The sequence below is a fragment of the Mus caroli genome, unplaced genomic scaffold (genome assembly GCF_978045245.1).
Source record: "Mus caroli unplaced genomic scaffold, Mus_caroli_1 scaffold_19, whole genome shotgun sequence".
Classification (NCBI taxonomy): Eukaryota; Metazoa; Chordata; class Mammalia; order Rodentia; family Muridae; genus Mus; species Mus caroli.
Window position 1 is genome coordinate 41,377,501 of NW_028227274.1, and position 27,617 is coordinate 41,405,117.

The 27,617-nt window shown below is 40.4% G+C and overlaps 1 protein-coding gene across 1 annotated transcript in view; it reads right to left on the minus strand.

Annotated features, from left to right (window-relative positions):
• LOC110284526 (dihydropyrimidinase-related protein 3) overlaps positions 1-19,625 on the minus strand; it is a 109,446-nt gene extending 89,821 nt beyond the window's left edge. Inside the window, exon 1 of the mRNA XM_029472077.2 lies at positions 19,179-19,625. Within this exon, the coding sequence (XP_029327937.2) occupies positions 19,179-19,556 (378 nt within the window). The 5' untranslated portion in view covers positions 19,557-19,625. The remainder of the gene's footprint in view (positions 1-19,178) is intronic.
• Between the last annotated feature and the right edge of the window lie 7,992 nt (positions 19,626-27,617).

Here is a 27,617-nt window from a genome sequence, read left to right on the forward strand (position 1 = left end):
CCTTGGTTTCTCTGTCCTGGTATCATCAGCCTTGTATAAACACTGTAGTCTACACCTACAGTGGCTTCTGGATTCTCTCCTAGTTTTTCTCAGACCCATTCAGGTGGACCATAGGCAGCTGGGTGGCGCTGCCTCCTCAGAAACCTGAGCATTCATTCTGCAAGGGTAGCTTTACCTCTTTGCTCGCTCAACTGTGGATGGTTGTTGCTTCCTCTGGTTGTACCTGTGCTGATATGTGATATCAGCCATCTGTGTTGAAGCCCCTCTCACTGAAGCTCCTGAGTCTTTTTTTTTTTTGACTGAACACAGACTGACACAGATATATGAAACTTCTTGTTCAATGCTGTATAACCAGTGGCCATCAGGGTCACTATTAAATTTAGATTTTTCCATGAGAGTTGAGATAGACATTTTTGCTACAAGAAGCAAGGACCATGGCCGATACACAGTTGCTGAAATGAATCAGTGTCTATAGTTTTACTAAAATAGTAACATATGTATCCTGCTTTGATAGTAATTTCAATATTTGGAGAGACAATACATTATAGGTATCGATATAACTTTTCAGACAGAACAAGGTTGATCTTAGTTCTGCTACGGAATCGCCACATAAAGTTAAGCAAGCTACTAAATCATGCCAAGACTTATCTCTTTTTTATCTCTAAAATATAGTCCCTCAGAGTACTGCAATAAGTTAATTAACATGTCAAGAACTTTGTAGAGTTTGTAAATTTACTACGTATAGCTTAAAAGTTAGTCTCTTATCATTTCACAGATACTGGCAGAAGCCAGGAGACTCATGGTTAGGGACACAGAACTTTCTCACTCAAGACAAAAGCATTAGCCAGTACTTCCCATGGTTAACATTGGTTGTACATGACTCCCGGGTCTCACAAAGGTCCCGTCATAGATCACCACATACATAATAGGTCTGCTACAGAAAAAAGATCACTAGGTGGGAATTCATCACTTTTACACTAAATGGAAATAAAACTGAATACCTTATCTGGGAAAATGTCACCTCAGGCCTCATGAGTCTATTCATGAAAAATAAAACCATAAGAAGTAAGGGCTGTCAAGTCTTCTCATTTTCACGTCAACCAGTAAGAACATGCAAGGACACTTCCACATAATTTACCAACAGCTTTCTAAATATAGGAAAGAGTAGCTACCATCACAAATGTTACAAAAATCCAATCACAAAATAATTATCTTCCCTAATATGTACACTTAGAAGCTGGCCAGCAAAGAGAATGACTTACTCAAAGATATGATTTGGGGGCCAGATAGTTGTGGATTCGATAATGAGACATCAAGACCTTGGATTGTATGCCACTCCTCTCCACTACGATGCCTGTCTGTTGGAAAGGCTGTATACTTCACCAGTTCAGACTGCTCAATCGGTTGTAGGACTCAGTTCCAGTGTCTACAGAACCCTTGAGCCTTGAACAAATGACTTAAATGTAATTTGTTCTGTTAGACAAAATGAGAACACTCTGAGCTAAATGTGCTGGGGTCCATGTTTCCCAGTGAACTTCCTCCAAGAGCAAGGCTTAGGGGCAGGGGTAGATTATGTCAAAGAGGCGGCAGGGAGGGTCTCCATCAAGGAAGCTTCATAGTCATTGAGATTCTGGTATAGACTACCTCTGATAACTCTTCTAAAGAGAGGGAATGACCTGGGCAAGAGAATTTGTACTCGCAGTCACAGATAATCAGGAGACCAAGGCAGGAGGGTCAACCTATGAATTTGAGATCAACTGTGATAATATCCTAAGACCCCATCTAAAAACTGAGAGGTGTGCATTTGTAGTAATCCCATGCGGAACTCAAGTAATTCTGATTTCAAAGGGAGAAATGAAGATGAAAGGATTTGGCGAAGCTTACCCAGGGAATAATGCAAGCACTTCTCCCCTGTTCTCCTGGATGTCAGACCTACTAGTGTTCTCTGCATCAGGCTGGGATGACTGTCAGTTACAAATGACGACTGTTATATATTGGGTTGCCCTTCTAAAAGCAAACAATATCAAGCTAAGGAAAGGAAGGTGTGAGCTTAGTATTGCCTGGCCAGACATGACAATAAACTCCTACGAGCCAAGGTAATATTATGTCTATAACTAGGAAAGCTTGATGTCACAAACTGATAACAGCAGGTAATACACTGGCTGATTCATTCACTTTTCCATTCAAATATTTCTTGGAGGCTTGAGAATACTAGACACTTTCTTAACTCTCACAGATACAGCTACAAAGACAATCAATTTAATAAATTAACTGGGAATTTTTTATTTATTCCTTTATCAGAAAAATACATCGAGGACCATTGAGTCATTCATAATTTGGTGCTAGGCAGGTGCTAAAGATGTTACACTCAAAGTTTACCCTCCCAGACCAATGGGGGAAAAGTTAGCTTTTATTCATATTACAGTATAATCATTATTAATGGGATGCACCCAAGAACACAGACACGGGTGATCCTCATCCAGCTTTGGAGATGTGAGAAAGAGGCCCTAAAAGCAGTCAAAAGGGCAGGGAGATTTAGAGGAGAAGGAGGGAGAACTGCCTAGTCTCCTCACCTGTAAAACAGGAATAAGAACACCTTGCCCTCAGGGATACTATGCAGGTGTGATGAGACAATCATGTGAAAGGTGTTGGTCCAGACAGATGCGAGCTCTTACACCTGACTCTCTATCTTTATACACACCAGGCTGACCAGGACATTAAGGCTCTCTCCCCTGTGGCCAGTGGACTGTGAGATCAGCAGCCCACAGAGGAAGAGTCCTTTGTCTGCAGTTTCCTTAGTACAGGGGCCCAGCAAGTAACCTACTCCAGACGTTAACCTTGGAGAGCTGCCCACACCATTAGCCACTTCTTGGGGGATTTCTCCCTGTGGCTACGGCTGTACCAAACACAATTCTTCTCCTAAAGTGATTTCCTCTCCCACCATCTCTTCCCCCACCAAGTGATTTATGGTTCACTTAGAGCCTTTTTCCTTATAACCCATCTGGCCTTCCTACCTCAGCCTGCAGGGAGGGTGGAAGCCTCTGTTTGTAGCTTTGCAGACGGTTTCTATGGAAATGATGACAATATTACAGCTCTTGTGGAGTCACATCACTGCTGATTAAACAAGGAGATGCGACTTGAAAGGGGAAATAAATTTGGAATCAAACATCAACCAAGTCCTTGGAGACAATGAATAGTTATCATGAAGTTGTTCCTATCAACAGCAACAATAACAAGCTAATATTGTTTTTGTATAAACACTACAGGGGAGGCTTATTTCTCAAGGCCTCTGTGAGGCTCCACAGTACAGACAGATGCAAGCTCCAGGCCAGTGCTCAATGCAATAACCTGAAATAATAGCTGAGGATTTCTGGGTGTGTGTCAAGAGGATTGAGCTCTATCATTTGAATAACCAAATGTCTCACTTTTCCAGCATCACCGTCACCCACGACTGGACTATAACTGGCTGGCCATGTTTGGTCATGGTTTGTTAACTATCTTCTCAAATTAGCAGGACAAACTGCAAAGTTAAAATGCTTCTTTAGGGGGGAAGAATGGTCAGCACCCATTAATAGCTCTCAAATGTGGATATGATAAGGAGACAAACAACAGACTGCATTTCTGTATACAAACTCTGACTTTCAAGCTTCCTCACTTCTCTGTGCCTGGCATGTGATTTTTAGATCCCTATATCTTACTGTGGCCCATGAGAGGTTTAATGTCCTTCCTTGTATTCATATAGATGTATTTATTTCTATTTTATATGCATTGATGTTTGCTCGAATGTGTCTGTGCACCACATGCATTCAATGCCTTAAAATGCCAGAAGAGGGCATCATATCCTGTGCAACTAGAGTCACAGATGGTTGTGATCTCCTCTAGGTACATGCTGGGAATTGAACCCTGGTCCTGTAGAAGAGCAGGCAGTGCTCTTAACCACTGAGCCATCTCTCCAGCCCCTGTGGTTCTTTTTCTTTCTAAAAGAAGTTTATTGCTTTTTAATCTAAATTAATTTGTTGATATTATTTTGGTCTGTCTTTCTCTGTCTCTCCCTCTCCCTCTCCCTCTCCCTCTCCCTCTCCCTCTCCCTCTCCCTCTCCCTCTCCCTCTCCCTCTCCCTCTCCCTCTCCCTCTCCCTCTCCCTCTCCCTCTCCCTCTCCCTCTCCCTCTCCCTCTCCCTCTCCCTCTCCCTCTCCCTCTCCCTCTCCCTCTCCCTCTCCCTCTCCCTCTCCCTCTCCCTCTCCCTCTCTCTCTCTCTCTCTCTGTATGTATGTGTGTACATGCATGAGTGTGAGCATGTGCATGCATTTGTGTGTGTTTGGACATGTGCCATCATATTACTTTGAGACAGGGTCTCTTGCTGAACCCAGAATTTTGCTGATGGGCAGTAAGCCTCTGTGACCCTCCTTCCTCCACCTTCTGCCCCAGTGCTGGGATCATAGCTAGGTGCAAACACACCCAGTTTTATGGAGGTGCCCAGGCATGAGTATTGAAACTCAGGCTCTCAGGCTGCCAGAGCAAGAGCTTTACCCTTGGAGCCATCTCCTCAGCCCTGCACTGCTTCTATTCATTTGGAAGTGTAACCCAAGGCATTGTAGAGAATATGAACAAGGAAGAAATAGAAGCAAAAACAGTGCCCACTATCTTTCTACTCAGAAATAGGTCACTGATAAAATTGTGTTATGTTCTACTTGATTTGTTAAAAATGCAGCTGTGTTTAGTTTAGAGGTGTTGGTTGGATTTTAGCTTTGGGTCCCATGGGAATTATTAATCATCTATAAATTTCAGTTTTCCTACCTACAGAGCTGACAAGGCCTTCCTTCTGAAGACTGGGAGAGGGGACAAGGCGAAGTGCTTTGTCACGTCATTATTCTGTTCTGCACCATCATCTGCCACAGCTGTATAGCGTGGGCCATGGTGTTTCCTATTTTATTCATAATTCTGTTACTGAATATTTTCAGTTATGCTGCATATTTATTACTAAAATACATGGTGGCTTCTTCAAACACAATCTCCAGATCTCTGATTCCTTCCATTATTCAACAGACGGATTTGTCTAAACTAATGTCTACCAAATATTCTCTCTAAACTCCACCCCACAGTTACCTGGCAATAGCCATGTAGGCCTGGCCCACTATGAAAGCAGCTGCTTGCCCCTTCCTCCCTCTCTTACTCTTACTTCCTGCTTGCTTCTTTCTTGTTCTCTTGGGCTCTTCCTTTCCCTCTTCCCTTCCCCCTCTCTCCACCTGTTCATAGCCACGGCCATCCTCTACTTATCTACTCTCTCCCTCTCTGCCTTTCTCTGCCTCTACTACCCTCCTAACTCCCCTCCCCAACCCCTGAATAAACTCTATTCTATACTATGCCGTCATGTTGCTGGACCCTCAGGGGGAAGGGATGCCTTGGCATGGGCCTGCTGAGGCACCCCCTTTCCCCATACCTCACCATATCCCCATAGAACATATTCTTATATTGCTTTATCTTTTTATAAACACATATGTGACTGGTTTGAACCTTGCAGAAGGCAGCCAGTAGCACACGACGTGTCTCACTGCAGAATCAGTTGGAGGAGACTGCAAAGAGAACATCTTTTTTCCATCAAGAAGGAAATGTAGGTCAAAGTACAACCCTCTATAGATAATTCCTATTAGTTGTATAAGCTGATACACCATCACAAGGGAAACATGAACCTGATGTCTCTTCCTTCATACCTGAAGTGGGATAAGTACGGTAGTTCCCTCTGAGACTGCGCATGGATACAACTAAATTAAATTAATAAATAAACAGAACTTTACAAAGTACCTGAAACAGGGTGATTCCCAACAAGTAATATTTAGAAAGAGCCCAGTGTCCACAGTGAATAAATAATCTCTGCCATACTCCTATGTTAGGACATTATCCAGCCCCCTTCCAAAATAGATATGGATTTATCATAGAACATAGACTAATTGTGAAAATAGTACATTAGTGAAAGAAAGAAAACAAAAAGCATACATATCATACAATCCATTAGTGCAAAATATCCAGGATAATTGAATCCATAGCAAGAGAAAGCATTGCAGTTGTTGTTGGAAGCTGGACGGAAGAGTGAATGTAGAATGTAGTGAATGTATCCCCAAATGTCTTTTGGGGATAATTAGAAACTTCTAGAACTATTTGTCATGATTGTACAATCTTATATGCTGTAATCAAAGGTAATTAGGTGCTGTATGTATTTTGTCACAATGAAAATATGTGTTCTCATATAATAAGCATTTATTTTTATTCTCATCCTTATTCCCCTATTGTGATTTTATCTACATGTAAAATGAATGAGCAGAACTGAACTTTTACACTGAATTTTAAAATTGCTTCTGCCTTGCCCATCTTGTGTCCTGAAGAGGATCCAGGCTCCTCTGAGCCTTCCTGTATGAATGCACCATCAACTATAAAGTCTCTTGAAGGACCTTGTAGACTGGTGAATGACCCATGAAGGAGCAAAGGACAGGTTCTCAGTAAAGTCTGATGGGTCCACGAACAGGCCAAAGGAAAAGTGAGAGCCATCAATTCACACTGAATATCTCCAGGGGTCAGTCTTATCTCTGGCTGAATTTCTGATCTAGGACAAGTTTGCTAAAGAGTGAGCACACATTTTCTAATGGCTAAGTATCTCGCTCTCCCAAGGAGACCCTCCCTATAAAGTCTGGAGTGAGCTGTTATTTAAGCTCCCCAAACTCTACTTACTCAGTTGACGTGTCATAGGTGTGAGTGAGCCAACCCTTGTCTCCATCCACTTCATGATATCATGTAGTGTTCACGATTCCAAGAGAATTTCTTCCCAAGATCCTCCTCTCCGTGCCACTGTAGATATTTATAGCCTTCCCACCTCTCCCATTTTTAGCACAGCTGGTGAAACTTTGTCCTTCCTATCACTTGGACTTCCTTTATTTCTTTCCCTGTGTACTACAGATTGTCCTACTTGCCTCCCCCATTCTCCTGTCTTTGTTTCTCAACAAACTTAGTTTCACTTCATAAATCCGCATTCTCTGAATGTTTTGCATTTTCCCTCTTCAATTTGAGGTACAGATTTATTTTTTTAATTTCCTCCTCCAATCTTGGGCATCTGAAAGATGAACAAGTGCCTTTTTAGATGTCCTTGCTCAGTTGCAGTGTTTACCTCAGAGGTTTGAATCTTTTCTTTGAAAATTTGTTAGGGTTTGCTTTGCTCTTCGTGCATGCTCAAGAAACACACACACCACACACATGGGGGGGGGATCTGTAACTTGTTTTTTATAATCAAGAGAAATATAGCAGACTGATAAACTATCTATAAACCACTCTTTGTGACTAAAGCATCATTGACATATAGTTTGTGTGTGTGTGTGTGTGTGTGTGTGTGTACTTCTTGTTTATGAATATTTTTGTTGAACACAATTGAATAGTTGATCAAGTACAGCTTATATAAGCTTGAATACTCACTATCTGGTTTTTATGGGGAAAGTTCACAGCCTTCTCTTCCACACAATTGAGAGGCATCTTTTGTTTTCTAAGTCTTAGCAGTTAGCAGGTATATTGTATACACTACCTTCATTTAAAACCCCTCATATCCAATTCAAACTCTCCACTCCCAGTCCTTGTCCTGAAATCTTACTGAAAAGATTTTATAGTGTACCACCTTATAACTCCCTCCTGGGTAGTGTACAGAAGAAAACTTCATCCCTAACAAACTTATGATATATTATCATTCATCAATTACCTTTTTCTTCTCCATCTAGCCATATCCATTTATCACACAGCTTTCCATTTCATTGGTTTTATTTAGTGCATTCTAAGTGCTAGGAAGTGGGAATATTACCCAGAGGAAAAGAACCCCGCCTAAGCCCACTTCTAACAGAGCACAAGCATGGCATGCTTTCTCATTAGGATACGTTAGTTTCTTGGAAATAAACCAAATGGCTCTGCTTTCATTAGAGATCATTTACAATAACAGCATGTGGGACCCTGGGTCCTGTGGACATGGATTAAGCCCCATCTCTGGCACCATCCTTTGAGTAATATCTACCCTTAGTAGATGCTTTCAATCAATAAAATGCAACAGAAAGCAACCGAGGCCAATGACAATGTTTGCCACGCAGCTGGAATACAGAATGACACCTGAAGGCTCCTTTTTCACTTCTCTTCACCTTTGCTCTAGCTTTCAGTTTCTTCTGTGGGTCTCAGAGACTCTGTAATTCTCCCTTCTGCTTTAGATACTATGACATCCTTCTGGATTTGATGAAAATCTGTTTCCCTGTTGATTTCAGTACTAACTGCTAGGTATGTCATTTTCATTATTCATCTTATGCCAGGGTCGTGTATTGCTTTCCATTCAACTCTGATGCTTTGCTGACTCCAAACCAGAGGAATATAAAGATTTACAGAAAGCAGCAGAAATCATTAGAGATCTCATGGGTATTGAAAGATTAATAAGCAGGTATTATGAACAATGAATTTTGATAGTTTAGATGAAAGGGACTGGTTCCTTGAAAAGCGCATTCTTCAAACCCATACCAGAAGAAATAGAAATTCTAAGAAGGTAGACCTATATCTATTAAACAAATTGTGTTAATAATTAATAATCTCAGACCCAAAATGCAAAGACTAGATGGGTTCACTGATGCATTTTCCAAACATTTAGAGAAGAAATTATATCAATCCTGCACAACCAAAGATAAAAACATACATTTCCTAACTCATTCATTATGAACAACGTTATTGTAATACTAAAGCCAGAGGCATAGACTATTAAAAAAAAGAAAAAGAAAAAGAAAACTGCCATCTAATATTTTTGTAGATATAATTGAAAATCCTCAACAAAAATTAGTGAATCAATTCCAATAGTAAACATAAATAATAATTTTGTACCCCAATCAAGTGAGATTTACATCAAATGTGCAAGGCATCTTTAACATTTGAAAGTCAGTCAATGTAATATGTAATTATAACTGTGTATACAAGAAAAAAAATCACATAATTATATGGATGAGTGCATGAAAAGCAATTTACTAAATCTACTACCATTCATGATATATATATATATATATATATATATATATATATATATGTATGTATATATATATATATATATATATGTATATATATATAAGAAGCCTGGAAAATCACAAAAGAGGAAGGATAGCCTCAACCTGATAAAGACTTGTGTAAAAACAAAACAAACAACCAAATAAAAAAAACTACAGCTAACATCACACTTAATGGGAAGAAAAGCAAAACCATTCTATTAAGCTCAAGAACAAGGCATTGTTATATAAGAGAATATACCCTCTCACCAGTCATATCAATCAACATAGTGGAATCCCTAGACAATAAGATTAGATAAGGAAATGCAGGTACACAGATTGGGAAGAAAGAAACTGAGGTGGTGCCCCAATAAAATAAGAAACTAACCCTTGGTTTCATTTACCAAAGAGTAATGGACTTTTGTCTTAATCTTTTGCAGGAGTTTCATGAAAGGAGAAAAATTTTATAATTATATTGACTCAGCACAGAGCACACATAACTAAATATTATCAGTCCATACCCACATGCAGCTTTCATCATTTGGAGGTATATTGCTTTCAGTGCCTTGCTACTTAGGTCTAGTAACCACATCATACACACACATACATCTTTATGAGTCAAAGGCATGAATGTGCCATGAAGAAATGGGGAATATGGAAAAATCACAGGTATGCACACAGCTTAGGTTGTAGGAGTAAATTACGTTGCATCCAAAGTATAGTAAGATGGATTTCCTTAAAGTTAAATAGCTGGGTATAAATATGTAAGCAGAATGAGTATATTCTAACTAATGATCTCAAAGCACAATATTGATTTTGTTATAGAAAGGCTGAAAGTTTGATTTGTAAAGACAAACTACAGGCAGCACTATTCAGAAAAGTCATTCCCCTAGAAATGATATTTTTCCATATTTTTCCACAAATAACAGAAACTAAAAATATACTTGATGCTCAAAAAGTCTTCCTAGGACTAGTGATTATATAAAGAATACAGAAATCAAGATTTATGGACAAAAGTCAATTTCTTTCTTATATAGTATAATTGAACAGGTGGGCTTGAATAAAACACTGTTATTTACAGTAGTACTCCCCAAATAAAATATTGTAAATCAAACAAAATATGTATAAGATGTATAGGATGAAAGCTAATAAAAGGTATGAAGTAAGAGATAAAAGAATGGAAAAATCATACATCTTCATAGATATAAAGACTCAATGCCATCAAATTATCAGTACCTTACAACTGCAGATTCAATACATGTACAACATTCATTTTGTGGATATTGTTAAAATTACTGTCAAGTTTATATGGAAATGCAAAGGATACAGAATAACCAACACAATGCTGAATGATAAGAATAAAATTAAAGAAATTGACACTATAGAGCTTTCAAACATAGTACAAAACTACAGTTATCAAGACAGTGTGGTATTGACAGAAGAGTAAATACACCGATTGATGGATCTCAATCAGAGTATTACCTCCAAGTTCTTAAGGCCAACAAAGACAATGACAATAGCTTATATTGACAACTACTCCAAGGGAGGTTTCTCCTTGGCACAGGATTTTTGCTAGCTAGTCTATGACTTTTGAGGGAAACATTATCACTCCTTGTGATAATGTGACTTACCCTTTTGATCTCCACATGTGTAATTCATATATGAATTTTTATGAAATAGATTAACACATAGTCAATTGATCATTCCAAAGAGGAAAAGACAATACAAAGAAGCAAAGTAAGTATCTTTTCAATAAGTGGTGCTAAAACAACAGAACACCCATGAAAAATATATCCAATCTTTATTTCATTCATATAAATTCATTTCAAACAGAGCAGGCATGAATGCGAAATGAAAAAGACTAAATCCAAGTTAACACAGGAGAAAACACAGAAGACCTTGGGAACTAGATGGCGCTTTAGGAACAATACCAAATTTGCAAGCCATGAAAGAACTAACTTGGTAAGATGAGATCCACTGGCATGAAGAATTTTGCTCTCTGAATGGTAATATCTAGGGAAGAAAAAAGTCAAGGGGAGAAAATATTTCCAAAAGATACATCTGATAGGTTATCATTTAAAGCATAAAGAATTATTAAAATCAACAATAAGAAAACAAATGATGTGATTAAAACTTGGACCCAATACCTTAACAGACTTCCCCCAAAAGAGCTACAAACATGGATGTTGAAGCAAGGATGCTTCATGTACTTCTGATGTCATTGGAGAATTGAAAGTTAAACGTGACAAAATGCCATTCCGCTTATTAGAAGTAGAAGACAGAGAATTGCAAAAGCTATTGCAGTTTTCCTGTTCTGAGGACCAGAAACTCTTCTCCACCAATGAACAGCACACAAATTGACATAGGCCCAAACATACACTTGCCAAATGATTAATCAATTGTAGTCCTTGCTATTTACCCAAATGAATAAAAAAAAAAAGTCTGTACTTACAAAATCTGCTAACATATGTAATTTTCAAACTGTGTAGCTACTCTAACTTCTTTCAGTGGTGAAACAAATAACCTATGATATGGCCAAACAAGAGAATATTATTCAGTACTAAAAAGAAATGAGTTATCAAGCATTGAAGAGGCATGGAGGAAACTAACATTTGTATAAATTCACTGAAAAATGAAACAGCTTATACGGAAAGGATGAATAGTGTATTATCCTAATTAGACCACCTTTATGAATCCATTAGTCTCCTACCAATGAATAGGGAGAACAGACTTAAGGGACTGGAATACCCATAGATGTCAGTACCCAGGTAGTCCTAGAGCTATTTTTCCCAGGGAGTTTGGAGATGGCCTGTATCTGAGATCCTAGGAAGGCGAAGACTGAACACAATGATTAGTGGCTGTAAGAGGTCGTGGGAATATAGGTACAGCACAAAGGAGTTTTTAGGGCAATGAAACTATTCTGTAAGATGCTAGAATGGTAGAGAAATGTTTGTCAGTTTTTCTGAATATACAATACCAAGAGTAAATCCTACTGTGAACTGTAGGCCTTTAGGTGCTAATGATTTGTCGAGGTAACTATCAGTTATGGGAAACATAACACTCGGCTGTGCAGTAATGCTAGTAAAGACTGCTGTACATACTTGGGGACAGAAACACATTAAAATTCTGTGTTCCAGCTGGGCGGTGGTGGCGCACGCCTTTAACCCCAGCAGTTGGGAGGCAGAGGCAGGCGGATTTCTGAGTTCGAGGCCAGCCTGGTCTACAAAGTGAGTTCCAGGACAGCCAGAGCTATACAGAGAAACCCTGTTTCAAAAAACCAAAAAAAAAAAAAAAAAAAAAAAAAAAAAATTGTGTTCCCATCCATCTTTGCTCTAAGCCTTTGTTAGGGTTTTGTTGTTTCTGCCATTTGTTTTGGTTTTCTTTATTTTTGAGTAGCTTAGTCACATCCCTCTACTGTAACACAACACTACAATTATGTGGCATGTAAATAACAGAACTTTATTTCTTATACATAAGTGGAGCATCAAGGCAGATTCCCTGTCTGGCAAAGGCAAGCTTTTTGGCTTACAGATGGAGCCTTCTTTCATTTTCACATGATGGAAAGGCCAAAGCAGCTCTCAGGATCAAGACAGTGAATCCTGCTCATTCACAGAGCTCTGCTCTGAGGAACCAGATCTCCTAACTTCTTAACAACCATTGCACAGAAGGTGTGGGGTTTTACAGACTGAGGTGTGGTCAACCACGTTCAGACTCTGGAGAATGGGAAAAAGGAACCTGATCATAGAAATATTGCATCTTCCCATTTAGTTTAGAATGTGTGCAGTGTGTGTGTGTGTGTGTGTGTGTGTGTGTGTGTGTGTTGTAAAAAAAAAAAGTGAGCCAAAAACTCCTCTATTGTGTTCATGAAGTTTCTCTGGAAGATTATGCTTTTTAAAAATATTTTCTAATTGTTTACTCAATTTATCTTTTTTCTCTTCCCTTCCTTTGTTCCTTTGTTTTTTGAACTTGGTCTTAGTGTGATGTTTAACTGAGTCCATACTCCTCAATCAATTCCCCTACCTGAGCCTCCAGACTCACAAGAACCGTAAATATGTGCCAGTACATAGCATAATCCATCTTAGTTTTTTCCATTTTGTACCTACATAGCTGGGATTCATTAAACTGTGAATAAATATATTTGTATCTTTATAATATTTCTTTTCTTTCTCTCTTCCTCCCATGGTACGTGTATGTGTGTGTGTGTGTGTGTGTGTGTGTGTGTGTTTCTGTGTGTGTGGTGCAGTGGTGGAGACCAGAGCTTGACTTTGAGTTATCTTCTTCAAGTGCTCACTACCTTATTTTTTGAGACAACATCTCTCTTTGAACCTGGAACTCACTGATTTGAATAGCTGGCTTACCAGGGTTTCCCTAGAATGTCCTTGTCTCTGTGTCCCAGTGCTGGAGTTACAGACACATGCCACCACACCTGGATTTGATGTGGGTACTGCATTCCAAACTCAGGTTCTCATACATGCACAGCAAGCACTTTACACATTGAGTCCTCTCTGCTGCACTTAACACTCTTATACCTGACTTTGTTGCTTGCAGTTTTAGGTTCTCATACTCTACAGATACGGTATTTTGTATGTAATGTGTTTATGTACATATATACATCTATTTGTATGTATAAATATTTGTGTGCAGAGGTCTACAGAATATCAATCATGTACAAATATTTTAGATAAGACCTTTCTTCAGAACAGAAAAGTTTCTGCACTATTACCATAGTAACCATCTGGACCAGCCCTCTCATTTTAGGAAGGAGGTAACTTTGGCTCAGAGAGTTGGCAAAGCTACAGCTAGTAAATTGGTTGGAGCTGGAAGCTGAGACAGCTAATAATGTTTGTGGTTTTGTTTGCTCTCCCTACCTCTTTTTATTGTTCTCTGAGGAAGGTGAAGTGTCTTTCAAAATACCACGAGGACACATAGAGAACAGAGAGATATCTTTACATTATTTTCCTAGACGTTAATCTAGAAAGCTTAATCCAGCCAAGCAGAAGTGGAGGTTCAGCTCATATTCCTCTCAGCCAGCTTCCTACTCCTGATAAGTTTTGTCTCATCTCACGGAGGCATTTCTAAAGAGTGATGCCCAGCAGAACTAAATCATGACCAGTATCAGCTACAGGAGTCGCTGACAGAAATCCTGACAGCAGCCCAGCCATCTTAGACATTACCAGAGCAGTCAGCAAAACCAGGTTTCCAGGGAGCATTAGTTTGAGGGAACTCTGCCAATTGCAGCATTACTTAGAAGACATGTTTCGCATGTTCCTCAAAACCCACTGTCAAACTTAACCAGAAGGCCAAGAATTCTCAAATACTTCAGTTTTGGGTCTAGGAACACAGGACTCAAGCTTATCGTGTCAGTCGGGATAGCAAGATCACTTTTCTCTAGGCAACATCTACCCTCTACTTTGCTAGAGTACTCCCATATAAATCATTTGCACTCCTGGGCTTAGGCTCCGACAACAAGAGGCCTCTGTTAAGTCTGGGCTTCCATTTCCAGCAGCCATCGTTATTTGCAGGGCAAGGAAAGGCACACCGACCAAATTTGAACACTTAAAACGCAGGACAACAAAGTTAAGGGTTCACATCTCATCCTGTTCTAATCCTCCCTTCTACCCATGGAGCCATGGCTGACTTCATAGGGAAAACATCTTGCACAGAAGAGCCTCACATGGAAACCAGGGAAGTAGCAATGAGTCCCTGGAACTGAGTCACTAGCAAAGCCATGCAATCAAAATGCCATGGCTTTGTTTTCCTGGATGACAAAGCCTCTGAGGTATCATTTGTTCTTGCAGACTTGGTGGCATGACTCTGCTCCTCTCAGTAATTTTCTTGTTGCTTTGAACATTGCACTTTGGGTGGAATAAAATTGCTTAAGGAATACACACTTTATACTTAACATTGCTTTCCTATGCACTTAGTGTCGTTTTATTGAGCATTGGTCAATTTTGGAAGAATTTGGTAGTGTGAGTTATCTATCATGAGAAAAATTTAAGCACGTTATTAAGATAACCATTTGCACCTGGCTGTAGAATCACAAAACTGTTGCTTGTAGTGATGGCTGGAACTAAGAATTGGGCCTTCCCTGTACAAGGTAGAAAGATTTATTTACATTTTTATTCTGCCAAATACTTGATAATGAACCTATTCATAATTTGCTAAATATACTCATCTCTTTAAGAAGAGTGTGATAATTATTATGTCAGAGATAAAATGTATCTTTTTTTTTAATCAGCATACTTTTCAATAATCTTTTAATAGGCTTAGATGGGCGTGGACAAATAAGGATCTTGCACCAACTGTTCTCATGGGTTGAGCGACTCATCTCAAAGCTTTTCTGAGTAAGGAGCGAGTGCCAGGATAGCGGGGTTTTTGGTGGTGTTGATGGAAGATCTGTTCTTGCTTGGTATTATCTTGACATGTCAGGAGCTAGCATGATGCTGAGGCTGGTGAAATTAAAATAATAATGCTACCCACTGTCTACAAAAAGCAATGATCAGAAAAGTCAAGGGTTTGGGTCTGCTTCTCTCTACTTATCACCTATGTGATTGGGATTATTTGGTGTATGCTTCAACTTCCTGATACATGCAATCATTTCTTGGAAAAATAAACACATAACATTATATAAGAATGTGCCTAAAACTTGCTACTTGCTATCGTATCTGTAGATGGCAAAAAGCTGGCAGTGTTGCGTCATAAATACAGCTTGAAAAGTACTGATTAACTAGAGGAGAGAGCTAAGATAATGGAAAACCTATAGGGAAGAAAATAAGATTCTATACTTGTTTGTTTGTTTTTTTAATCCACCTGAACCATCATGAAATGGGCCATTTCAGCATTAGAGGGGCTTATGAGAGTTTCTGAAAGCGTGGTTAACAAGGAGCTTACTATGGAGACAATAAGACACAGGTAATTAATCACTAGCTGTAATCTTGTACAACACAAGCATATGCTGCATGTAAATCCAGAAAATTAAGCAGCCTAATGCACTCTGCTATGGCTGCATCCCATCTGGAGCTCCAGATTCAGCTCTTAAGCCAAGGCACACCATCTTTTCAGAAGAAAATGTATACAGTACAGCATAGCCTGAGAAAGAAGTCACAACACTGGAATGCACCTAAAGGAGGAAGGCAAGGAAGCTACGGATAACAAGACTAATAAAGATAAGCTACTTATATTCAAGGACTCAGTAGGCAGAGGCAGGAACGTCATCACAATGAGTTCCTTCCTACCCTGAGCTATACAACAGGACCCCAGAAAAAGCCTTCAGAGGCAGAGAAAGAGACAGAAACAGACAGAGCACGCGCTTGCGTGCCTGCCTGCGTGCGTGCGTGCGTGCGTGCGTGCGTGTGTGTGTGTGTGTGTGTGTGTGCGTGTGTGTGTGTGTGCGAGTATGCACACACACACACACACACACACAGATTGCCTACAAACATATAAAGGTAAATGAAGTTGAACAGTAATATAATAATATATGCTAAGTTCTAATTATAAACAAAGTAGTCAGTGTTATTATCATCTTGTAGATGAGAAACCTAGAGCCCAAGGAGTCTTGGTTACAGGCTTCATTTATATATTTGGTGAAGAGATGATGTCAACCCTCTCCCAATAGTCTATCCCTAGTTTCTGGAAGATACTAGAGTTGCTTAGAAGTTATTCCCAGCCTTACAGGATAGTGATAAGCATGTAGTCCTCCAGTTCCTCTAAAGTCATGTGATTGCTTTAACCAATGAAATGTGAGCTCCCATCCTACTCAACTTCTGCAAGAAAGTTCCTGTGTCTGTGTGCAACTGGCTACTTAGACTGCTCCCGTTGCTGATGTGTGAAAATGATCTCTGAAGGACAATGATGAACAGAACTTCCCTGTGACCCTCGTAGACAACTGGCAGGTGCCAAAAAGTGGTTGTTATTGTTTTGTTAAATCATGGAGGCTTAGGACTTCTTACCATGCCCCTGCACAATTTCATTTGTAGACAGACATGAAAGCCAAACCCATATACTTAAAATCTTTTAAATGTCTTTTAATAAGGAAATGCTTTTTTTTTTTCTAAGAATAAACTGCAGATACTATATAGGTAGGCAAGTTTGTTAGCTTTCCGATCTAAGATGTCTATAACTTGCTTCATGAGGTAGTGAGTAGTAGACAGCAGATATTTAGACCAGTACAGATGTTATTTTATACCAGCCTAGGAAAACAGATGTTTTAAATAAGGAATTTTAATATCAAACATGTCTTAACCACCTCCAATGTGCCAGGCATCCCAGGCAGGGCCAGATATAAACCCCAACACACAGTCCATAGACTCAAGGGAATAAACCTTAAGTACAACTAGATAACCCCTGTGTGTGTGTGTGTGTGTGTGTTTTAAACGGTGTGATTAAAGAAAATTAGAGATAATAACATGGCCTGCAAGAAGCAGACAGCAAGCCTGAACTTAAAAACCCATGTAGCTCTAGCAACCCTGCTGATGTCTAAGTCATATTATTATTTTTCAATTAAGAGCCAAAAAGTATAGAGTTTGTGAAAGGGAACAAAAACGAGAGAATTGCTGGGTTTAAAGGAAGACCAGTTTCCCTTTCTCTAGTTACCATGCTTCAGTCTTGCAAAGCAAGCATATTATCTGGCTTACATCAGGGGTGTTCCAGCAAAGGGAACTGACTCACAGCAATTGTGTCTGGCCTTTCCCACTCCCTCCTTTCCCCCTTACGCCAGGAAAGGAACATTTTAAGAGTCATGAAGTTAGACATGTAGAGAAGCAATTAGCTTTCTGTAGAGGGCTATTCTTCTGCTGAGCAGTCTGCCAAAACCTTTCTTGTATACCAGAAGCGTTTCCTAAAAGGGTTAGTGGGCCGGGCCGACACGAGTCTCATACTCAGAGGAAGAAGTGATGAAGATCAGGAAGCAGATGAGTAATTCCGAGGCATGCTGACACTGTCTTACAAAGGATCGCTCTACGCACAACTAGCTTCAGGTCTTGCTTTCCCTGGTTAGGAACAGTACTTAAAAGTTTGTTTAAAAAAAAAAAAAAAAAAAACTATCAAAAATCAAGCCAGGGAGAGATAAGCTGTCCTTTCACTACCTCATTGCATTTTAATGGAAAAACAGCTCAAAGCAGGATGAGTATTAACCGTAATCACGGTGAGGCAGACATTTCCATTGCAGGATATTATTCATGATGGCATTAGTGAGGAATAATACACGGGGGTGGGGGTGGGGGTGGGGGTGGAGTGTGCAGCCATTGCCTAGACCAGGGTGAGGTCATCTGATTACTACTGTTCCCCAACTCAAATCCTACGATTGCAACGTTGACTCCTCCAGATCTGCACCGACCCTGAATTTTCTAAACCATGCCTCTGACTTTTTTATGAGATAAACACATAAATCTCCATAGTAAGCGCAGACAGTTCAGTGCAGAGTGAGTCTCTCTAAAACACACACAGAAGAAATTAGCTTTGACACATGTAAGAGCAGCGGGGGGCTGGCAGCTCGTGCTAGTTTAATATGCACTTTTAATGCCCCTGTCTATTTTCAAATATGTAATTTTTTTTTTTTTTTTTTTTTTTTTAGAGACAGCTGCATCCCTTGAGACCCAGGCTCGTGCCAAGCTATGTACACAAATATACTCTTAATAAACACAGATGTGAAGTGTCATGCTATGACAGAAGTGAGGCATGGCGATTCCGATGTTTAGTGGCCCCACACACCCAAAAGTTTCAGAAGAGTCAGAGAGTCACCCCATTTTCTTATGCCCTCTGCCCTGGTGACCTGGATTAAATTTTAATCCGGGACCAAGGGGAATCAAGACAATTGTTCTCTTGGTTCATCAGAAGTAAAGGAAGTCTGGGATTCACTAAGCCTTCCCAGACCAGGGTTGACACACCCACCCAGAACTAACCAGCCAGGGTGCAGGTGGGTGACTGGGATAAAGACCCAGACCTGAGACCCTTGCAGTACACACTGGAAGATGCTACAACTGGGGACACGTGAGAACTTGGGCCCTTGGAGGATGCCCTTTTTCTCAGCCCAGTTGCCCATCTCCTTGTAAAGTATGAGTAAGAAAGTTCTATCCAGGCCATGGCGGCCGAGGCTGAGAAGGGGGCCAGGGCCATGGGGGAGAAGACCCCCAGCTCTCTTACCTTGTCCTTGGGACCAAGGTTCTGCAAGACCTCCTTGCCGGTGGCGCTCCGGATCTCCACCCCAGCGGGCTTGGGGGACTCCGGCGCGGGCTCCCTGCTCTCCTCCCGGCCCGGTCCCCTGCGCGCGTCCACTTCCATCCCGGGCCGGTTCCCTGCGCCACGGCCTCTGCCCTGGCTGCTCCGGGGAGTCTTGGCGCCGCGCTGTCCCACACTCAGGGCATCAAAATCCAACGTCTTGCTCTCAAAGGCACCCTCCACGTTGCAGAACATGCCACCGTACTTCTGCCGTGGGACCTGATCTGTGGTGCCGGGACGGGCCAAGTACACAGGCAGGTCGTCCTCGTGGGAGCTGTCCCAACCCCTTCGGCCCGAAGCCATGGTTCAAGCGACAGCGGCTCAGGGGCTTTCTTCTTCAGAGGCTGGAGAGAGCAGCGGCCGGCAGCGCGCACAGAGCCACAGTGATGGGGCGGGAGGAGGCGCCAGAGCCTTCGCGCCAGAGGCGGCAGTGCTGCTCCGGTTCCTGCCTGTCACCCACCAGCCAAGCTAGTGAGCCGCAGCCCAGGCTCAGATCGCCCCCGGGACCGGGACCGCCCGCCCGCTCCAGCTGTAACTCCTCGGTCACCCCCAGCCCTACTGCAGCCTCAGCTCCGTCCCAGGTCCAAATCCAAACTTGTCGCGCGCTCACTGGTCACGCCAGCTCTGGTCACTTGATTAATACTTAGATACAATTCAGATTGTCTTAGAAATAATTAAACTGAAACACTTGGGCACACAGGCACACAAACTGTCTAGTTGCACTCCTGGCACACACACACACACACACACACACACACACACACACACACACACAAGCTTTACTTTTTGATCCTCTTGTGGACACAAAACAAATTGCCCAAGATGTTTGTATCTGAAAAGTAACTACTCAAACTTACCACAGACGCCTGACTAACCACAGCCTATACTGCCTCATCTAATCTCAAAATTACACCCGATTCCAGAATCTGCCTCAAGAACCTTCACCTTCATGTAACAAATTCCTGAATTGTGTTACATCTAAACCTTCAACACACACACACACACACACACACACACACACACACACGCACCAATATGTGCATATACATGCACGTGCAGGGGAGAGAGGAAATCCTCTCACTTCGCTAGCAATTATAAAAGTAATTGTGTAATTATCTCACCAAACCCTACACTTAACTCACCTATGCCATCCCAGACTTTGCTTTTTATCCAACTTCAGTTCGCCTCAGACACAATTACATTCAATCACAGACAATAATACATTCCCAGATCTTATCTTGCAAAGTGTTTTCGATAATATCTTGTCCATCAAACCAACTACAGGCTTATACCTCATATAGTGACTGAAGCCAACATGCACCTCTAAGAATTCCATACTTAGGTAAAACACAAGCCTAGATTTACCTCTTAAAACAAAACAAAACAGCAGCCAACCAAACAAACCCAAGAAAAGGCTTTGCGTTCCATGTTCCCTATACCCAGGAGGCTTGTGGAATTTGTGCTTAGAGCCTTTCCTGCACATCCACCCATAGGCTCTGACCTAAGTCTTGCTAAGTGAAATGGAAACCACCAACCCTAGAGTTCACTATGCACCTGTACACACAGACTAAGCCAAGAAGGAACAGTATCCTCATTTAATTGGGTCCCTCTCAGAACTCAACTGACACTAACCAAGAGCCTCCCTACTCTTCAAGGAATCCTAGAACAGTTATACAAACACATGGGGCCTGTCTTCACCATGCCTGAAGCCTTCCCTCTAGGGCCAACATTAGCTTCACTCTACTACATACCTAGCTTTACCCTCTGAACTCATTTCCTTCCACCTCTCCAAGCCCCAAAGAGGCAGAAGTTTCGCTTCTTTAGCTTACCTTTGCGTATGTTTTGTGTAGCACATGTATAGGTGTGGGGCAGATGATTCACAAGTCCCTTTTTTAAAAGATGAGGACAGCATCAAGGGACATTCATGGGCTCCTGGGACTGTTTTGTATAGCTGAACTCAGGGTTTGTGGGTATGTAGCAGGCGTCTTTGTGGTCACAGTGATCTTCAAAGACGTCTCCACTGCCAGCTTCTGAGTGGGATATAACTCTAGGGACTATGATTCTAAGGAGCCTCAATGGCTATCTAGAGTCTGGCAGTCTCACAGGATGGAGAATGAAAGTTGACTTGAATTAAAAGCAAACACAGATGTGTTAATTTAAGCCATACCTATTCTATACACAAGGGAATAGAAAAGATACTTTTAAATATCCGGTGCACTCTGAAAATGATGCATTATTTCTTAAACCATCCTCTGGGCACCCGATTTTTTTTGGCATCTGCTTGGTTACTGATGGACCAAGAGTAACTTGTTTCCTTGTGACATTTCGTGACTCTTCATGCCTTCAGTTTCTAGAACCTTGCTCTGTGCACTCTTGCAGGCGCCCTATTCTGTGGAACACAGTTTTAGTGAAGGGAAAATAAATGGAGACAGGCCAGGGAGTCATAGAGTTCTGAAGAATCTGCTAGAAATTTACAGTGCTAGGCTCTGTATTAAAAACATTTCTGGCAATGTGTTCATTAGCATTAATAGATTCTGCAAGTCTGCTATCTTTATTTCCTTTTGTAAACCAAAGTTGGTGAGCAATGCTTAGGTTTTGATGAAGTCCTAACTTGTAACAAGTTATGTACAAATTGTATACAGCTTTCTTTGGCGGGGGCTACATTCCAATATAGATGCACACAAGTAAGCGTTCACCTCCGTGGCTCCTAGGCATGCAGTTGTATGCACACCCTTTGAACCCTCTTCTTTTTTCAGACATGTAGTCCTGGCTGTCCTAGAACTCATTTTGTAGACCAGGCTGGCCTTGAACTCAGAGATCTGCCTGCCTCTGACTCCCGAGTTCCTGGACTAAAGGTATGTGTCACCACCACTGCCTGGTAACGCTCTCCTTTTTAGTTCTGTTCTGTCATTACTCTTCATAATGTAATGTGTACACCCAGTAATACCATTTGTTAACCAAACATTACATTTCAAAGTCAACCACTGTGTATACACACACGTGCTTAAGCAACCAAGCAAAGCACTGTATTATCTAAACGACTGAAAGAAGAATGGCTGATCTGACTCCAGTTCTGCAAGCACATGTCCTTAGGTACATGTCATTTTTCACTGGTTTTGTGTCTCTCCTACATGTCCGGGTCTCTCACTCTACACATTTATTGAAGGTTTCAGATTTTGAGTAATATGTCATGCTAAAAATCTCATATGCATTGACATCAGCCATTATGACTATATATATATATATATATATATATATATACATATATATATATATATACATACACACACACATATATATATATATATATATGTATGTATGTATGTATATATATTATCATCCTACCTTTTATAACCAGCAGGAGAAAGGGAAGCACTTTTCAAAGCTGTCTCTTCCAGCTGGAACTCAGACGTTCTACTGGCTGATTGCTCTTAAACATTATTCTTGGGTAGGGCTCCCTCATAAGATCAGGGAAATCACAATCAGGATGAGCAAAAGTCAGGTGTCAGACAACAACAGAACTCTAAGTACCTGCCTTGTTCTTGAGTGGAAGTTAACTTTGAGACAAGGACTCAGACAAAGAAATGTCCTATCACTTAGATGTGCTAGCCTCTGGAGCACATGGCATTTAGATGTGTTAGCCTCAGGAGCATATGACATTTGTATCATATATCTTTACAATAAGAAGGTAAATATGACGATCACACACAAGAAAAGCACTATGTCTGCAGGCACTTAGCCTACAGTGCCCAGGAAAATAGTTACTCAAAATCACCCTCAAAACAGTGAACTGCTTCTCTAACCCCAGCTCTTTAGAGAGCTTTAAACTTGTCATATACCAGATCAAATTTGCATTTCCTGTAACTGCAGTAAATCTCATGCCACTTTGCACTGGGATGACTTGTGATAAAAGTCCATAGCATATTCGATTATAACTTCAGAGACATGTCTTCCGGAGGGATCTTCTATTACCCATAGATCAGCAGAAGGCAAGAATGCTTAGGTAGTCAGCAGTGGTAAGCACTATACAGTCTCCGTAAGGAAACACAGAATGCATTCGATGTAAAAATAAACTGTACCATGTTCTTATAAGAAAAGCAAAAGCAACAGGATATAAAATTTAACACTCATTAAGGCTGTGGGTACATGCTCAAAAACCAAGGGAGAAACAGACTGCCACATAGCTTGCATTTAGTCAACAGACTTTTTTACTTTACTTTTTGCAGAGTTTTTATTACATAATCGTAAACTTACCTTTACAATACAACTACACATAAGGAGCATATAAAGGTGGAAGAAGAAGAAAACACTCGAGTTACAGGGTGTTGAAAGCAGGTGGCATGAAGGAGCATAGCCCCAAGCTACAGAAGAGATGGTCTTGCAACTTGGACAAATTAATCCATTATATTAAAGTCAGCTGTGCTCGCTATGGCACTCTCCTTGCTGGTTTGCCCATTCCTAAGCCCAGAGTGTTCCATGGTTTCTTTCACAAGGGTTGCTTTTCATGAAAAAGGCGGAGTGTCTCCCATACAGCCATTCTGTCCTGACATCACAGATGGAAGACTGAGTTTACCGGTGGCTTATCATTTTCTCTGTACAAGATGCTGGATCCTTTATATTTTCAGAAGTTTCCCCATCCTCCCTCTGGATGGAGAGAACATGTTGCTAGTGTTATTATGGTATCAAATCCTGGCACAATCCTGGCACAAAAAGATCCTGGAATTCTCTGGGGGGAGATTCTTGCTTTTATTTTGGAGAGGGGTGTACATAGGATCATGTTATTTATCTCAGGCTAGCCTTGAACTTGTGACCCATTTGCCTCAGCCTCCCGAATGCCTAGGCTTATATCCTATAATACTCTGAGGAACTAGGGAAACCCAGAGCCAAATTCTTTCATTATTGTGGTCTGAGTATAAAAGCTTCCTGCTGTTTTTTGAAACTGTGTGTACAAACAGCTCAAAAGAGATGCAGCCCAAGGGCCTGCAGTTGACAGCGAGAATGAAGAGTATGGTTCAGTTAACCATAGCTAGCAGTGGGCAGCTCCAGGGGACAGTAGCAGCTATAAGATTTTGACAATGGATTTAACTACTTCTAGACATAACCCATCTTTCTTGGTTATAACAATTTGAAACTATACCTTCTTTCCCACATTTTATGGACAAAGAAGTAAAAAAAAAAAAAAAAAAAACCTTTCTTTTTCTAGGAACACTAAATATAAATGAGGCAATGTTTACAAAACATTTGTCACTCTTCCTGATGTGCAGTAAGCGCTAAAGATCAATTCATTATTTTTCCCAGTGTCAGACACATGGTTACTGCACAAAGTTTACACTCACCATGTTGTATAGCTTTAGCCTTGCAGAATTTTCTGGAGGAAATTGAAAAGCACTGTATGTTTGGGATAGATAGTGAAAATCATCGCTATTTTGCATATACCTCCATCGACCTTACGAATTTCCTATTAAATATTTACAATATTCATATCTGTAATAACTGTAAGAATATATATAAACCACTGTGTCACTAGTGAGTAAATCAATAAGATCATTGGATCCTTTTAAGTTCTTTATGCATTTCTTTGTTTCTAAACATATTCAGGTAGGCAAAAAGATAATGAGAATACGTGCATGTGAACATATTCTCTAGCGAGTATATTACTTGCGAGTAAGTCAATAAGATTATAGGTAATTTTTGGTTTCTTTATGCATTTGTATATTTTTAAATATATTAACAAGTATGAGTTACTTTTATAATCAAAAATAACATTATTCTTGAATGTGTGTCTGTGCACGAAGAAAATTGCTTATAGAGAATTATTGATATAAACTAGAATATCCTACTCTATTGGGAAGACATAGTGCTGAAAATATGAAGTAAAAGGAGAATGAAGTCATCTTTGTTGTCAGCTTAGAATCTTGTGCACGGAACCTCTGCAGCTGAGCAGCTGAGTGGGGGAAGGGTTCCTGTGACGAGGATGTGAAGTGAGGGCTTGCAAACGTGCTCAAGGTAAGTCCTTCCCACCAGACAACTAGGTAATAGGACATGACATGTCATGTCACTCACCAGGTGGGGCATGGTTGGAATTTCCTTTCCAGTGTTCTTTGCTGAGAATGTCTTCTTGATTCTTATCATCCTCAGATGCTTTATAGGCAGTGCAAATGCAGAATCCCCCTTTGCCTTCAAAGGGAAAGAGACGAGTGCTTAAAGCAACTGCTGATCCTAATGATAAAACGCATATCCACTTCCTGTGCTCTTGAGTTCTTGTCTTCATGGTGCAAACTCACATGCCCAATTTAAATTCTGAAATAAAGATCTCTACCCAGGAGCCAGACAATGAATTGAGTTACTACCCAACCACCTGCCAGCTGTAGCATTTACTATGGTTCTAAGCTTTTGCTTAGCTTATTATTTTATTAAACTTTCCAAATAATACTCACGATCACAATCCATTTATAAATCTACCATTGCCAAGTCGATATTATTACTATGACAATCTAGTTTTATTTGTTTGATAGAACAATCCCCCTAGTATTTACTCTTCAAAGATAAAATAATAACAGCAAATCCAATATTTCCCTCTCCTTCCTTTTCAATTATAGTTTTAAAAATATCAGAAGACAGACAGCAATCTATTAAACCCCCATGTATTCACTAGGTAGGATTTATAAATATTCACCTGATTTTACTCATTTGCTTTTGAGTAACATGCACCGCATTGAAGTGTGCTACTTACAATGTTCTACAGTCAGTCATCTATTAAGAGATTATCATTTTCCTGCGATTTTGAAAACTATTGTCTCTGTTAAATAAATGACTGTTTATTTATGTGTATGTTGCATCTGTCTGTGTACACGTTTCTCTGTGTGTGCATGAGTGTGGAGGTGAAAGGTCAATCTTCATTGACTACAGGATCTTTCACTGAACCTGGAGACCTTCAGTTTGTCTGTATTAGCTGACAAGCAAGCCTCCAGCTTTCTCTTGTCTCTGTCTCCTCAGCACTGAAATTAGAGGCTCATTTCTTCACCCAGCTTTTAGCATATGTGCTGGGGGTGTGAACTCACATCTTACATGTGTGCAGCCAGCACTAGATCAATGGAGCCATTCTCCCAGCACACAAATAAGTGAATTTTCAAATTATTTGTTTTCAAGCACAATCTTTGGCCAGTGTGGCCAGTACAAAGAATCCCTCATTCTTGGAAAACTGGAACTTGCAAAAGCACCATCAGGCAATCGCATCCCAAAGTGAAGGAAATCATAATTCATATACCAAAGCAAATGCTGTTCTACTCCAATTCTAAGACATGGGTCTTTGGAACACTGGGATTCTCATTAAGCTGCCGGTCTGTTACAGGCATCTCAAGAATCAACCATGTTTCTTCTGAGGATGCTTTTGGAACTGGAAAGGAAAGTTCCGTATACTATTTTCTGAAGTAATTTTCATTCAGCATTCCCTTGAGTTTAAACTAGGTAATATACAAGGAAAAACACACAAATAAAATGAACGTAAAAGAGATACTCCACCTCCACCCCCAAATCTTTCTGGACCCACAGACTTGAGCATACTCATGATTCTTCTTCCTACGTGGAAACCAGACAAAGGTATGAGTAGCTGATACTAAAATTTAAGAGGGACTGGGAAAAATGGCAAACAATTTCTTCACCAAAAACATTATGGTTATGTATAGAACTAGAAAATATAAATGCATTGGCTATGGCTTCTTCCCAAGGTGCTTTTCTCTGCTTTTATTTTTCTTTTAATAAATTACTCCTTGTCTAGACTGCGCCCTGGAACGCCTCATTCCCCAAGTCCTACTTTTATTAAGATAAATGAATAGGAGTCAGTATCCCTTAAGTGTTTCCAAGGTTTCCACATAATTCATATTGGAAACCCAAAGAAAAGTACAAGCGCACAATTAGTCGAATAACAAATCCACAGCTTTCATATCTTACTAAGAAATATGAGAGTGTTTATGTGATGCATGGCAGGACCGTTAGAAAAATGTAGACATGAAGTCAGAAAGTATGAACCACAATTCTGGATCCATGAAAGGCTGAATATGTTTGGGGGAGTTACAGAAGATCCATTTCTATTTGTTCATCAATGACACGGAAAAAAAACCCAGTTGCTATGTTAGGGAGGAAAGTCAATAGACATTCTGCACCAGGTTGTAACTGTTCTGCAAATGTTGCTCTGATTTTCTTCAGGGCCTGCCCCAGTTTCTGTGACCTAATAGGCCAACAGTAAATGCATTGAGTTAGTGTCAGCGCAAATTTTCACTTTACAGAGGTAGAGTAGTATGAATAATGTGGCTACTGGTTACTAATTTGTCTTAGGCGTGACCAACATGAAGACTGTTGTTTGGG